Below are 14,620 nucleotides of genomic sequence, written 5' to 3'. Positions count from 1 at the left end.
TGAGCGCTTCTGTGCCAGCTACTGCTGTGGGAGATATTTAACAAGAGACGAATGGCTCCACCAGGGGAAATAATTTCCCAATGTGACAAGTGGGGTCTGCAGCATGAGGCTGCAATTTGAAATGCTCCTGTGTAGTGATGTGAGGTGAGAATATTCTCTGCTAGAAAATTCTCCAGATAATATTCTCCACAAACTGTAAATTCTGTGTCATCTACACCTGCTTTAAATGTACACACCTCATTAGAAGAAGAAGAGTTTGGATTTGATATCCTGCTTTATCACTAACCAAAGGAATCTCAAAGCAGCTGACATTCTCCTTTCCCTTCCTCCCCCACAACAAACACTCTGTGAGGTGAGTGGGGCTGAGAGACTGCAAAGAAGTGTGACTGGCCCAAGGTCACCCAGCAGCTGCATGTGGAGGAGCAGAGACACGAACCCGGTTCCCCAGATTACGAGTCTATCGCTCTTAACCACTACACCACACTGGCTCTCTGCAAGAATATTCTCAAGAATATTCTCCAAAAGATTATTCTCAAGAATTTAACATCACTACTCCTGTGCAAAGATTCCAGCCAGCCAGTCATAGCCTCCCAAGCTACTCAGTTTTGATTTTCCATCCTCACACATTACAGTTAACCAGCCGCTGAGTATGCTCAGTCCTTACTAAATCATTTTGATTCACCCTATCCTCTTAGGATCCCCCCCAAATGTGAGTGGGTGTGTCGTACTACTGCAAACTTTGGGGTTCCTCCAAGCCTGCTAAGAACTCACTCTTGTATGTGGATGGCACCATTTTGGCTACATGAGGCACAACTCTCAGAAAATTGAACTTCCTACTTGATTACAAAAACTGCCCACCATTCAGGAGTATTTCCATAAAATTTCAAGCAGGTTCAGCTGTAATATGCCCATCAACCCTGTGCTTCCTTCCACGTGCCACCTATTGTCCATGTCTCTGGAGCCAAGCCTTGTACACTATTCAGTTTCCCCTGTCTAGGTTACCCTTGGCTTGCTGAATGTCCTGAGAGATCTCAGAATTCTACGTTTCCTGACCCTTTCTCAAAACCTCAACAGCCATAACGCAAAACATACTTGCAAATGTGTTGATCACATCAGGGCAATCCAAGGATTAGAGATGATGAAGGCCTCTTACAACCTTGTGGGCCTCTGAAAAACCTTCAGTTTTCATATGATCATCTGTTAGCATTTGTTACTATTAGTGGGATAATTGGTAATACCTCTAAAGCATGATTCACAAACTTGGCACCCTCTAAGTACTGTGCTGGCTGGGGCTGATGGGAGTTGTAGTTCAAAATATCTGGCTAGTAAAGCATACTATATAAACAATTCTTTTTTTAAATTTTAGTTTTGAAGTTAATTCTTTGAATTGTACAGATTTTTTTTCCCATTCTGGAAATCCATCATAAGAATTAATCTCTTCTGCTTCTATCAACAAACTCTCAGAAATTTGATTGCATTTTTATTTTTGCTCCTTACCTTGCAGGCCTATAAACTGTTTACAGGGTGACATTTACACTGCCACCAGCTCCAAATGAACGAACATTTCAAGTTAAGCTTCGATTTGGTCTAGGAAGGGGTTTGTTGCTACAGAGCTTGTGGGTAGGGGAAGACGACTCCTCATTTGCAGATTTTTGTAATTTTTTCCTTGGTATTTTCCCTTCCCATGGCTTCCAAACTCAGCGGTGCTTTTTGGCCTTCTCTTCCACACATACAAAAAGTCCCTTTGAAATACTTTACATGCTGTTTTCCAAATATAAGATATAGCACTGTTGCTCTCTGCATAAGTTATTTTCCAGTCTTTGAGAATGTTATTAGGGGATGTCAGAAAAGTAATGTTGAAACTTGCCCAGACACTTTCCCACTTACAAATAAAAATACCATAGCAGGCTTTTTTTTCTCCTCCTAGCTTATCACTTTTGTTTCCTTGTTTGATGCAGCAATCTTTTAGGGTGCACTGTATGCAATAATGTTTCTTTCAGTGCCAATTATCTAGCTCATCCCAAGCATTAAGGTAATGAAGACTGCAATCCTATACACACTTACCTGGGACAAGTTTCATTCAACACAATGGAACTTGCTTCTGAGTATAGGTAGCCAGAACTGCACTGTGGACACTTGTTACAGAATTTATAGGTAAAGGGACCCCTGACCATCAGGTCCAGTCATGGCTAACTCTGGGGTTGCAGCGCTCATCTCGCTTTATTGGCCAAGGTTGTCTGCAGACTAAGTGAACCAGAGCAGCGCACGGAAACACCATTTACCTTCCCACTGGAGCGGTACCTATTTATCTACTTGCACTTTGACGTGCTTTCCAACTGCTAGGTTGGCAGGAACAGGGACAGAGCAACGGGAGCTCACCCCGTCACGGGGATTCGAACCACCGACCTTCTGATCGGCAAGTCCTAGGCTCTGTGATTTAACCCACAGCGCCACCTGCATCCCTACGGTGTTTATGTATGTGTGCACATACGGAATTTATGTATGTGTGCAATTTTAACAGATTTAGTCAAGGTTCTTCTAGGAGGAAGCGACAGAGAAAATAACACCTGAGCCTGCTATCCCATTATTACTTTGTAGGCACAATCCAGTCAAACTTAAGCAGCTTTATTTCAGTGGAAGAAAGTTAAGCATGTGTTTAACCCTTTCCTTGATGTGAATGGCTAGATCACATCCTGTGCGCTCTCTCTCTCTCTCTCTCTCTCTCTCTGTGTGTGTGTGTGTTTGTTAGGCTGCAATTAACAGATGCACCATATCAATTTAAAGCTTTTATTCGAACATTTAAATTTGCTTATCTAATTATTTCATAGAATTGATGCTGGATTTTAGGCTTCTTCAAGGACTTGCAATTGAGGTCTTACAGGTGTTATGATTTCCTTCTTCTGGCATCAGATTTGGTGAAAGAGAAACTGTTAGGTGGCTTCCTCACTCTCAGTTTGCATCCCAAGTTAGTAGACCTTTGGGGAGACAAAGCTATTGCAGGTTTCTGTCTGACAAAAGGAACTACAAGGAATTATGTATTTTATGAAGTTGCTTTAGTTCCATGTTTTAGGCTGCGATCTTAACCACACTTGTTAAGGAATGAGACCCACTGAACACAGTAGGAGTCATTTCTGAGTAGCATTGGAGGAGACGTTCAATTCAGGGTGCATTTAAAGCCAAATCTGTCAAATTCCCACTTCTGAAACAATATGCAATCCAAAACACTACTAACTTCCAAAATTTGCAATTATCTGAAATGTGTGATGCAGTTCTCCATTCAAACAATGCTTACAAAAATACATATATTAGGGGAGAGTGTATTTAAGAATGAAGGTATTAGTGAAAGTAGCATGCAAAGGTGCATTATGTTAGGGGAAACTGCTTGCAAAAAATGTTTGCATTAGCCAGAGCTGCATATAAAAATGATGAATACTAAAATGATGACTCTCCATGAGGATCTTAAAACTGGGAAAACGAGACATTGGGAGAACCAAAATTGGCAGTTCCTTCCATCCCTACTTCTGAGTAAACATGTGCAGGAAATATGGTGATAATTTAATAGTGAATGGCTCATATGTGTTGAAAAATAAAATATGTGGATATTTCTTCTTATAATTTATGAAAAGCAGTTACTGCTTATTCTAAGCCACTCACTTAAGAGAAACACTACCACTCATTTAGGGAACTACCTTAACATAAGTTTTGCAATATGTGATCTTAAATTTAATAAAGTGCAATCTGATCCTCATTTGTATTTCCTTAGATGTAATAAAATGAGGGTTTCCAGAATTGAAAGCTATGAAAACAAAACTATTTAGAGGCAGTCACAACCTATGGCTACAACACATTACTAACTTGAAACACAGCTAGGCCATTCCTTTTCTCAAATAAGATGGAAGCTAGTTTTGTGGGGATGCATCAAAACGCAGTATTTCATAAGGAACAACAGGATGGATGGAGAATAGATATGAATTGTGGTTACACCACTTCCCGAACCAGTGGTGAGAGTGTGTACACAGCTGAAGTGCAAAATCCAGCTAAACATAGGCACTTTAAAATCCAATTTGATTTCAGCAGAATAAGCATGTGCTTAGATCAGTTACGTTTTATCACTCACAAAAACCTTTTCGTTTTGTTACAATGCAACCAACTCACAACCACACCCATTACTATCTGCACAGCCATGTCAACTGCATTCCTCATTAGCATCATTTTCTTTTTAATTATCTTTTTTGCAATATGCACAATATAAGACAAAGCAGGAAATAGTATGTGAGCACAATTATAAAATTGCAAGTGCCATTAGCCTATATTATTTAAAACATTCTGCTTAGCTCAGGATAGTAAGTGAGCGCTTATTCAGCAGTGAAAGTTTTCCATACCTCACAATATGTGATTCTAAAAGAACAATTAAATTTAAAATGTTTTGCTCTGTTGTAGTTTCCAGGTATGGAATTCCTTTCCCTGAGTGTTAATCTATAGGCCCAAAGCCTATCTACATTATCTAACACTAAGGGATATACAAAATTAGCTGTGTATCAATTAAATGTTCAAAAGGGCAAAAGGAATAGCCACTTATATTTTGGCAGACTGTTGACTTTGGGAGGTGAGGAGTCAATCCTGTGATGACATTATACTCACTGTTTTTTGTTTGTTAAATGGCTAGAGATCATCTATGCTTTGCATGAAAGTGAGCTCTAGAAGCCAAACAAAAGAACCTTTGGGATGATTGCAACAAACCACTTGGTGGTGAAGCTTATAAAAAACCTCTGTAGCGCACACTTCATGGAAAAGATCCACAGCACAGAACATGCTTCTGAGGGAATTGAAAATGTTTGGGTGTCCCACCACAATGCTCCCAGACAGGTTTCAGAACTCACCTTTGTTGCTATTTTGTAGCCGGCTGGTTTGGCATGTCTTGAATCTGCCCAGAATGTTCCAGCCATACCTTCACAAAGTGATGTTACTACCCAAAGTAGTAGGGTTCAGCTACTTCCATTTGGAGAGCCACTGCCTTTCTTGAAATAAAGCTCAAAGGTCTGAAGGTCACCATGGTAGAAAAATAATATTCTTGAGGGTGATGCATTTTGTGAACATCCAATAGCCAAGGCAAAAATATGGATCTAGTCTCTCTGAGTAAAATACTTTCCTGAATCATTCTGCTTCCAGGAATCCAGGTTAGCAATTTCCATACAATTTTTACAATAGTAAGCAGGACTACAGTAAGGACTGAGTTAACTCTTTAATAACTACCCAGGTTAAAGCCACATCCAATTTCCAATGCAAACGATTAGCTGGAGCAGCACACAGCCTTGATAAAACAAATATTTAACATTTGTATAGCCCTTTCAACTGTCCAAAGCATGTCGCACGCATTACTAGAGGTAATCCTTACAACAACTGTGTAAGGCAGGAGAGGGGAACTGGATCTGGCTTGCAGACAAGCTCCTTTTATCCCTTACACCAGGCCAAATTTGACAGGTGGGCTCGGCCGCCCTGCATGCTGCTTGGAGACATTGCTGATCACTTGGTCACTGGCACTTCAAAGCACTGAGCAGGGCTTTTTGCAAGGAGCAAGAGTCTTGCAAAGGGCCTTGCTTGGCTCTTAGTCTGTGGGAAATGAACTTGCAGGATAAATTGGGATCTGTGGCAGACCAAATGAGGTCCATGGGTCAGAGGTTCCCCACCCCTGCTGTAAGTTAAGTCTGTATTATTATCCTCTCTGTTGCAGATGGAGAAATGAGGCCAAGAAAGAAGTCATGGCAGGTTCAACTGAGGACTGCCTGAAGTACCAATAGCCACTATGTTAGTGTTATGATGTACCTAGCGTGGGATTCTCACACTAGAGAGTCCTCCCAGAGGCCCACACTGTTTCTAGAAGTTTCCTCACAACCTTTTTGTTTAAGTAGGGTTTCAGGGTTATTCCAGATGGGGAATCTTGTATCTCGAACAGGTCTTGAAGATCCATTTATTCCTGTGTGGCAAGTTAACTTCTACACATGCTCTCTTTTTCAGTCATAATATTCATTGCCATTTGTTCCTTTGCTCTCCACATCAGTGGGTGGAGCTGGGCAGAAAGCATCAGGACTGTGCTCTTCTGTCCTCACCTTGATCACTCCTCTCAAGTTCGCCATTAAACTTTGCCAGTTCTGCACACATTTTGTACCTGTGCACACACACTTCCAGGAAGTATGCAAGAGCAAAGGTTACCAGCTTGATCCAGCCAGTTAACCTGTTGCAAAATGGAGGCTTGTGTTTTTTGAGGGGGAGTGGGTGGGCAATATTCATCTTCACTTTGTTTTGTAAGAGGTTTCCTGCAAGACCTTCATCATTAGCACCACCACCATCTTGTTTTAAAAGCCTGGTGTAGGTACTGTGAGTTTGATCTCCCTGGAAATGTCCCACATATATCATGTGGAGATTTTGAAAGAACAGGGTCTCCCCCCTTTTTTTTTTGCTGGGCATGTGGCAATATGTGGAAATAGGATTCTTTCCTTTAATACTGGGAGCTGCTGGAAACAAAAGGGACAGACTGAGCATATGAAAGTCAAGGCGAGCCCACGGAAACATATCCACACACCACAACCTCCCCCACCCCCAGCACTAATGACCTTCCACATTAGCAGCCACTGCAAGTGTTCAGTGTGCTGCTTTTACTTCCCGGAGTATTTCACAATATGGAAAAGCTGGATTCAACAGAAAAAAATTAAAAGGCAGGGTTGGTGCTGCAGAAAGAAAATAAAACATCGGCGGGGAAACACCTATTCCACAATAAGCTTCCTTCCATAAGTGTCTGCAAACATTGTTTTATCCTGCGTTGTACTTTTAATCAGATACACAATAGTCCGGAGAAGGCAGCCCATGCAGCACAAGCCCATTTCCAATGAACCGGACAGCAGCTGCAGCTAACTTGGGCACCCCACTCCTCAGGAGGCCTTTGCAATGGGCAATGCCTGTCTTTATCGGGATTGGGGCCATTCCGACGACTGCAGCTTCCAGCCCCTCCAGCTTGCACTCGGCCACTGGCGCGCCCTTTTAACTCCCCCTGCCTCCTCGATGTACGTGGAGACGCCGCTCTGCTCACCCGGAGCCTGCAGCCCAGGCCCGGGCGCACGAGCAAACCTCTTCCCCTCGCGCCTCTCACGGCGGAATCCCGGGCGAGCCGGAAGCTTCCGCGAGCAGCCGTGCGTCACGCAATGCGCACGCAACGCACGGCTCTACCGTGGATCGAAGAAACCTAGCCTCCCCCCACCCGCTAGCCGGGGCAGCCCCGCTCTCTTCCCGAAGCCGCCCTCCGCCCCGCCCTCCTTGTCACTCAGCGCCTCTTTCCCCGCCCACTCACTGCTCCGCTTGCCAATGAAGGCCCGCTTTTCCCCCTCCCGGAGGACGTTGCCGAGATTTTTTTTTGGAAACGTGCGTGGAAATATTTGCATATTTATCAGGCCGAGGTTCTCTCTGCACCAATGCGGGCGAGCGGCAGCGTCCTCCTCATTAGCATACACACCTCGTCGTTCTGCATAGCGCAGCAGCAAGCAGCGGCAGGCGCCGGCGCCGGGGTTGGCGAGGAGCGCACGCAGTAGCCGTCCGCATTGTGTGCAACCCTAGAAGGCGAAAGAAGGCAGGCAGGCTGCTGGCCAGGCGAAGCGCAGCGCAGCGGGCGAGCGCTGGAATGGCTGCAAGGTCCACTTCCTAGCAGGGAGGCTGCGCTACACGCGGCGGCGGCGGCGTCAGGAGGGGAGCTCGGCGAGGCTGCTATGGCAGAGCCCAGCGGGGCGCGTCCTTACCTGCTCGCTTGAGAAATGATTGACGACGAGCTGCCGCCTTTCCATGGAGCGGAAAGGAAGGGGAGCCGCTGAAGCGTCGGGGGGATTTTGCTGAGGGGAGGAGGAAGGGGAAAGGAAAGAGGACTCGGCTGCTGCTGACGCGGAGCGCTGAGGTGGGCAGCCAGGCAGCCAGCCGGCCGCGTTAGCAAGGACTCGGCTCAGGCGAAGAAGGGCCCGCGGAGAAGGAAGCGAGCGAGCGAGCGACTGACTGGACTTGGCCCTTTCGCCCTCGACGGGGAGACCCCATCTCGGCGGCTCCCTGGGTTGCCCGCGGGCAGGTCTTGGCGCCGAGGGCGGCTCTCGCGATGCGCTGCCTGCCGCTGCTCGGCTTCTTCGCCTGGGGCTTCGCGAGCTTGCCTGGGCCCAGCCGAGGAGCTTCCCCTCCTCCCTGCCCGCTTTCCTGCAGCTGCGATGGGGACGGCGGGGTGGACTGCTCCGGGAAAGGGCTCGCCGCCGTGCCCGAGAGACTCAGCGCCTTCACCCACACCTTGTAAGTCGGGCAGGGAAGACGAAGGAGGGGGGGGGAGTTGGTGGTTGCGCTTGCCTTCACCTTGCCAAACAGGTTGTGTGCGCTTTCGCAGCCTGGCCTGAGAGGGGGGGGGGGGCGGAGGCGGGAAGGAGCCTCTTTCTTTCCTTTCTTCTTTGCCCCAGGCCTGACTGCGAAGCTTTACCTGCGTGCAGATCGGCCCCGCTGCGGCGAATCGAGAGCTGCTGCGCGTACCCTTCGCCTACCTGGGAAGCGAGTCCCATTGAATTCAACGGGACTTGCTTTCGCGGAAGCGCGCGTGGGGTCGTGCAGATTAGATACGGGTTTCTTCCTTTTTTCTTTTTCTTTTTTTGCACAGCCCTTTTCCTGTGGGTGCTCCTTCAAAGTAAATTAAGTGGGGCATCCTCGCAAGTAAGTGTACTTAGGATGCCAGTGCTTAAATTGTAATCCGGATTCCGATGTCCACTTAACTTGGTGTCAGGCAGCCTCCCTGAACACCTCGAGACTTAAAATCGGGGTGTCGTTTTCAGGATGGCTAAAGGTCTATTAAAAAAAGGTCGAACTTTTCCTACCACATCCGTGGGTATTCAGGTGGGAACGTTTCTGAGTGCTAGAGGGAAACGGTTGGTAGTTCACTAATTTTGCATTCATGAACATAGGCTACAAGGATGTCGTAACACACACCTACCGTAACTCAAATGTGTGTGTATGTGTGGTGTCAATCCTAGGCATCCTCTCTTATTGAACTTCCAAGTAAACATAGATATGACTGGGCTGTAAATTCCAAGCCCTGTTTTACAAACCAGTAGGGAAGTTTTAATTGAATTGAGCCTAGCTACTGATTTGCCACTCCCCCTTTTTTGAGGCTGCGTACACAATACTGACTTAAAGTGCAGGTGGGTCATTTTTCCCCTCTATTCAAATGGAATCTGTCGCTTGGGGGGGGGGGAACGCATCAAAACACAGTATTTCATAAAGAACCATAAGACTGATACTGGATAGATACGGATCATGGAGAACGAGTCGGGTGGGAGCACACTGTGGATGCAGAATGAGCAGGAGTGTAACCACAGCCTTAGCCGCATTCTCCAATTCTCATCCTTTTAGTTTTTCTAGCAGAACATAGGAAGTAGCCTTGTACAGACTCTGACCATTGGTCCATTGAGTTTAGTATTCTCTACACTGACAGGCAGCAGCTCTCTGGGATTTCAGACAATTCTCTCAGCCTTACCTGGAGACACCAGGGATTTGACCTGGGGCCTTCATGCAAAGCAGATGCTGTACCACTGTGCTGTGGCTCTTGTGGAAAAGAGGGATGGCCCTTGCAGCAGTCCTTGTTGATCTTCTGGTTAAGATCTATGTCCTGAATATAAAAGGGGGGGGGGACAATAGCTCCTAGCTGCTAACTTTCTCACCCACATATCTCTTGGAGAAAGGAAATACCAAGAGATTTATGGAGAGGTAAAAGTAGAGCTTAAGCACCTGTTAGTGTCTGTGTTGCATGAACTAAAGCAGTCTGCTAAATTTACAGGTATGTTCCCAAGCAGACCTGGTTTGGTTAAGGCAGAGCCAACATACAAATATTTTGGTGCTGCAATATTCAGGCATGTTGACTAATGACACCTGCCTTTCTTTATAAATCAGTTGATCCTGACATGTTACTGGGGCTTGGATTTGAAAACAGATGCAGTAAAACTGAGATTCCAGTACAAATAATCCCAGCCTTTCTATCTAACAATGCCATTATAAGAAAAACTAAATACCTCAGAAAACAATGCTAGGTGTGTACTGCATCTAGGATTTCAAGGGTGTGGTGTTCGAAGGTGTGTGGTTAATCACACCTGGTGCTGTGTATGCAGACTTGTCTTAAAAGCTCTGAGGAATGTCCTAAAATTTTTATGCTTTTGGTCCTAAAGCTTGCTTGAGCATTCAAATATCCAGTGCTTTAAATAAAATTATAAGATATTCAGGGAGCACTGAAACAAAGTCCTGTTTGGTTTCAAAGATAGTTGGAAGCTATATGCTGAATTTGTCAGCTGAGAAGATTTGAGGCAGACAAGAAGAATCAATAATTAATTTTGAAATGGATTATGTAGCAGAGTTGCATTGTTTAAAGGCCAAGAGAAGGTGGTGGGGATTAACATTAAAAATAGCTGTGTATATGAAACCAAAGAGGATTAGGTAGGAGTGCATAAAATAAGGATTATGAATATGAGAACAGGTTTGGAGTAAGATGAGGTAGCTAGCGCAGGGCTGTGTCATTTTAAAAAAAATCAGGAGTACTGTGTACTTTAAACATGGAGAGAGGGTACAGGTACTTGTGCAGATACTCTCCTTTTTTCATTATAATTATTACGGTTTTTCACTTAGTCACTGACTGTTATTTCCACAAAATAGTACAGATTGCTCTTCAGATAGGAAATGTAGGCAGGTATGCTTCAAGCATAAACGCTTTTTCAACTGGATATTGGTGAAATATTAAAGGATATGTATATGCTTGCTTAGTTTGGCTTGTGCATTTGAGATGTTAGAGAGAGCTTGGATCTGCAATCCTATATACTAAGGCAAAACTCATTCTGTGAGTGCCAGGTGATTTGGGTTATGCAGACCCAACAGTGCTACCCATAGGGGAACCCCCAGGTTTGCAAAAATGTACACAAAAAGTTGGGGGAGGGGAAAAACCCTAAAAGGGTGTTGGGATGGCAGAGCAGCTCAGTGGGGACTCAGCATTCTCAGTTACTATGGAATATTTTTTGTCTATTGAATAAAAACATAAAACTTGGACAGGAGGACAAAGTCCCGAGAATGGACATGTCTGGGTGGGTGGCATGCTGCAGAGGAGCACTCCACACTGTTGCATTTTGTTGTAGGTTCTTGTGCAGTTTGACACTGAAGTACTTGCAGCATGCAAGGGTCTCACAATTTGATGGTTTCAGAGTGATAGTATCTTGAAATGTCTGGCTTAGAAAGTTGCAATGCTAAGCAAGGCTTCCCACAAATCTCATAATAGGGCATGTTGGGTGTGCCTCACCTTTCCATGAGGGGTTAACAGTGAAAAGCTATAATGAACACTTGCTTTGAGCTGCAGTCAGGTCTCATATTACTGAAATTTCACTGCTTTTCCCCCAAAGAATATTGTGGTATACATTTAGATGTTGTCTGCACCAAGCAGGCAGCATAAATGTCGCTGCCCCATGGGAATTTTAAAATACTAATTTTCTTAGCAGTATATCCTTATCAGTTTCTGGATTAATTTCTGTTCTAGCCCACTGCCACAGATTATTACTATTACAGTGGTATCTCGGGTTACATAAGCTTCAGGTTACAGACGCTTCAAGTTACAGACTCCGCTAACCCAGAAATAGTACCTCGAGTTAAGAACTTTGCTTCAGGATGAGAAAAAAAATTGTTTTCCGGTGGCGCGGCAGCAGCAGGAGGCCCCATTAGCTAAAGTGGTGCTTCAGGTTAAGAACAGACCCCTGGATCGAATTAAGTACTTAACCCGAGGTACCACTGTATAACCCTTTTGCAGTGTTAGAACTTTGACATTCACTTTTAGAAGTTTCACTAGGCCAGGTGTGATGCAACAGACTATATCCAAACCATGATTTGGAGATTCATGAGTGTGTCACAAGTTTGTGTTGTTTACTCTCCTACTTTCTTTTGTGAACTCCAGTTCCTCCTTGACACCCTCCTATTTAATCCCCTTTCCCCCACCAGCATATTGTTTGCCAAACTAACTATAGGTAGTACAAACTATAGCCATGGAAAACCAAGAAGTGGAGAAGGCGATCCTTAGGAGAGAGTGTGAGATCCTGCAGAACATGCCAGAGCCTTTAAAATATGGGTTGGAGGGGAAGGTTGCATTGTGTTTATGACATCTGAACTGGGCCAAACATTTATGTTGTGTTCAGAATGTATGCTGGACTTTGAACAAATATGGACACACATGGTTTTCTTTTTCTCTCTAGTTATAGGAATAACTTAAATGGCTGCAAGGGGAAATGATGGAAAGTGAATTGCATGTTAAGGTTATTCTGAGCAAGTTGAGGAATTGAAAACCTTTACATATTTAAATTAGCCTTGGAAATAAGGTCACAAAATTGCTACCAGCAACAATTTTACCAGCCCATCTGCCCACACACATACATTAATCATTTGTAGCATATCAGTGACCTAGAATAACAACTCTGATACTGCAATTGCTTATCTCCCAATTTACAAAAGGCCTTGAGGTGTTCCTTACTGGCCACAAATAACCAGGCAAATGGCTGTTTATAAACTGAATTATCTTAATATCTTATTGTAAATGAAGTTATTTTGTGATAATATAAATTAATATTTGAAAATAAGTATAAAGAAGGGAAGTATAATAGTTAAGATAGATACAAGTCTTACAGGCTGGCTGGCACTGGTGTGGTAGGAAAGAGAACAGTTTAATGGGACATGAAGATGCATGACTGGCAGTTATAGCAGTTACTAAAAATACTGTATGTACTGAAGAATCTCTTGGATTGCTTGGTCGCAGGAAACCTGGTTTCATTACCCAAAGTTTGTTGAGATTATGACATTGCATTGTTGCAAGATAGGTGATGTCCAGCACATTGACTATGCTAACACAGTCAATTGTGTCTTTTGCCACAATTTCGCTAGCTTATACTAATGAGCATGCTTGTTTTCTCTTGCTCTTGAGGGTAGGACTCGAGGCAAAGGCTTCAAGTTACAAGAAAGGAGATTCCAGCTAAACATTCAAAAAAACTTTCTGACAGTCAGAGCTGTTTGGCAGTCGAACAGACTCCCACGAGAGGTGGTGGACTCTCCTTCTTTGGAGGTTCTTAAGCAGAGGTTGGATAGCCGTCTGTCGTGGATGCTGTAGCTGAGATTTCTGCATCGCAAGGGGTTGACTAGATGAGCCTTGGGTCCCTTCCAACTCTTAGATTCTATGATTCTATTATAACTCAGTTGAATTGATCATAACTATTACCTAAGGCAAGGAAAGCTTTTCTTACAGTATTTGTTTATTTTCTCCATGCTTTGCCTTGACCATGTTTTCCTTTTTATTCAGGTGAAAGGCCAGAGTAATGGCTTAAAATATCACGGTTCTTTGATGCTCAGTTGATATAGAAAGGAGGTTGCCAACAATCTGATGTGCTTCACTGCAGGCACTTAGTGTTTATTGGTGTGTATTCACCATGCCATTGCTTGAAGTCCACCTAAAGAGAGTCAAATACGTACATAGGAGACACCATAGCGAGAGAGCATCATCCAACAAGCGTTCTAGAGCCTTAATGGAATTGATCCAATTCAGGATGATTGACTGACCTAGCATCTAGATACATTAGTTACCCTTTGAATAATAATAAAAAACAACATGCGTGAGTAGCCTCATCTGGAAGCAAGGAATAAAATAATCCAGTTCTAGTATACATTTTTCCTTGATAATCATTATAGTAGGCTGCAGTTCTTTAACATTGTTCTTGCTTTCTTTAGTTTTTAGGATTCCTGTCAAACAAGATGTCCTGTGTGGTGCTTCTAGTGCAGCTGTACAGGGCCTGGCCATGTTTATTTACATTGGTTTATATTTTCTCTCTCCTCATCCTATGTATAGTAAAACCACAATTGCTGTGTTCCATTTGGTTTGCTTCTTTCATACCAGTTGTCTTCATTTAGCTTCCCTCACTCTAGCCTCCATAATTTTCTTTCCGAAAATTGTACAAGAGGTTTATCTTTCAGAACATGGAAATCCAGAGTGCTATGCTCAGTTAAAATAGGTTAAATAGCAATTAGAAATGTTGGCTACTGCTTAATAGAAAATAAGTGAAGTCTTCACGCTTGGTTTCTAATAATAGAAGAGACACTAACTTTGGGCAAAAGTTCACCTGAAATTAATTAGGCTTCCATTTAAACATTATCTGAAATACAGTGGAAAAATTCTTCCACCAATGAGACCTGTTTGTACAAGTTTTGCGTGTATTTGTTCTAGAGGGAATCTTAGTGGAGTATCTTCTTTGTGGAATGTCTTTCATCAAGCATTTTTGTAGATGCCCACTTAAATGAAAAGGAGTGTGCAAAAGAGAATGACATCTGTTTCATGATGTTGCACAAGAACAGAATTAAAAAGCCTTCTAGGTACAGTGCAATATTTTTTCAATAAGGGAAGACTGGAGACTGAAACTGCCTCGCTCTAGTCTTGGTTTGTGAAAAGGGTGGCATTACAGCCTTTATTTTCAGTAGTTAAGCTTTAGAAAAGACTCATTAGCTGCACTTTTTAATATGACCATAAATGTTTATATTGATTCTGAGCATTGTT

The 14,620-nt window shown here is 43.7% G+C and overlaps 1 protein-coding gene across 1 annotated transcript in view; it reads left to right on the top strand.

The window, feature by feature from the left end:
• The first annotated feature begins 6,451 nt into the window (after window positions 1-6,451).
• LGR4 (leucine rich repeat containing G protein-coupled receptor 4) overlaps window positions 6,452-14,620 on the top strand; it is an 84,806-nt gene continuing 76,637 nt past the window's right edge. Inside the window, exon 1 of the mRNA XM_083463492.1 lies at window positions 6,452-8,313. Within this exon, the coding sequence (XP_083319618.1) occupies window positions 8,129-8,313 (185 nt within the window). The 5' untranslated portion in view covers window positions 6,452-8,128. The remainder of the gene's footprint in view (window positions 8,314-14,620) is intronic.

This window comes from Podarcis liolepis (genome assembly GCF_965112155.1).
Source record: "Podarcis liolepis genome assembly, chromosome: 1".
NCBI lineage: Eukaryota > Metazoa > Chordata > Lepidosauria > Squamata > Lacertidae > Podarcis > Podarcis liolepis.
This window is presented reverse-complemented; position numbering and strand designations above follow the sequence as displayed.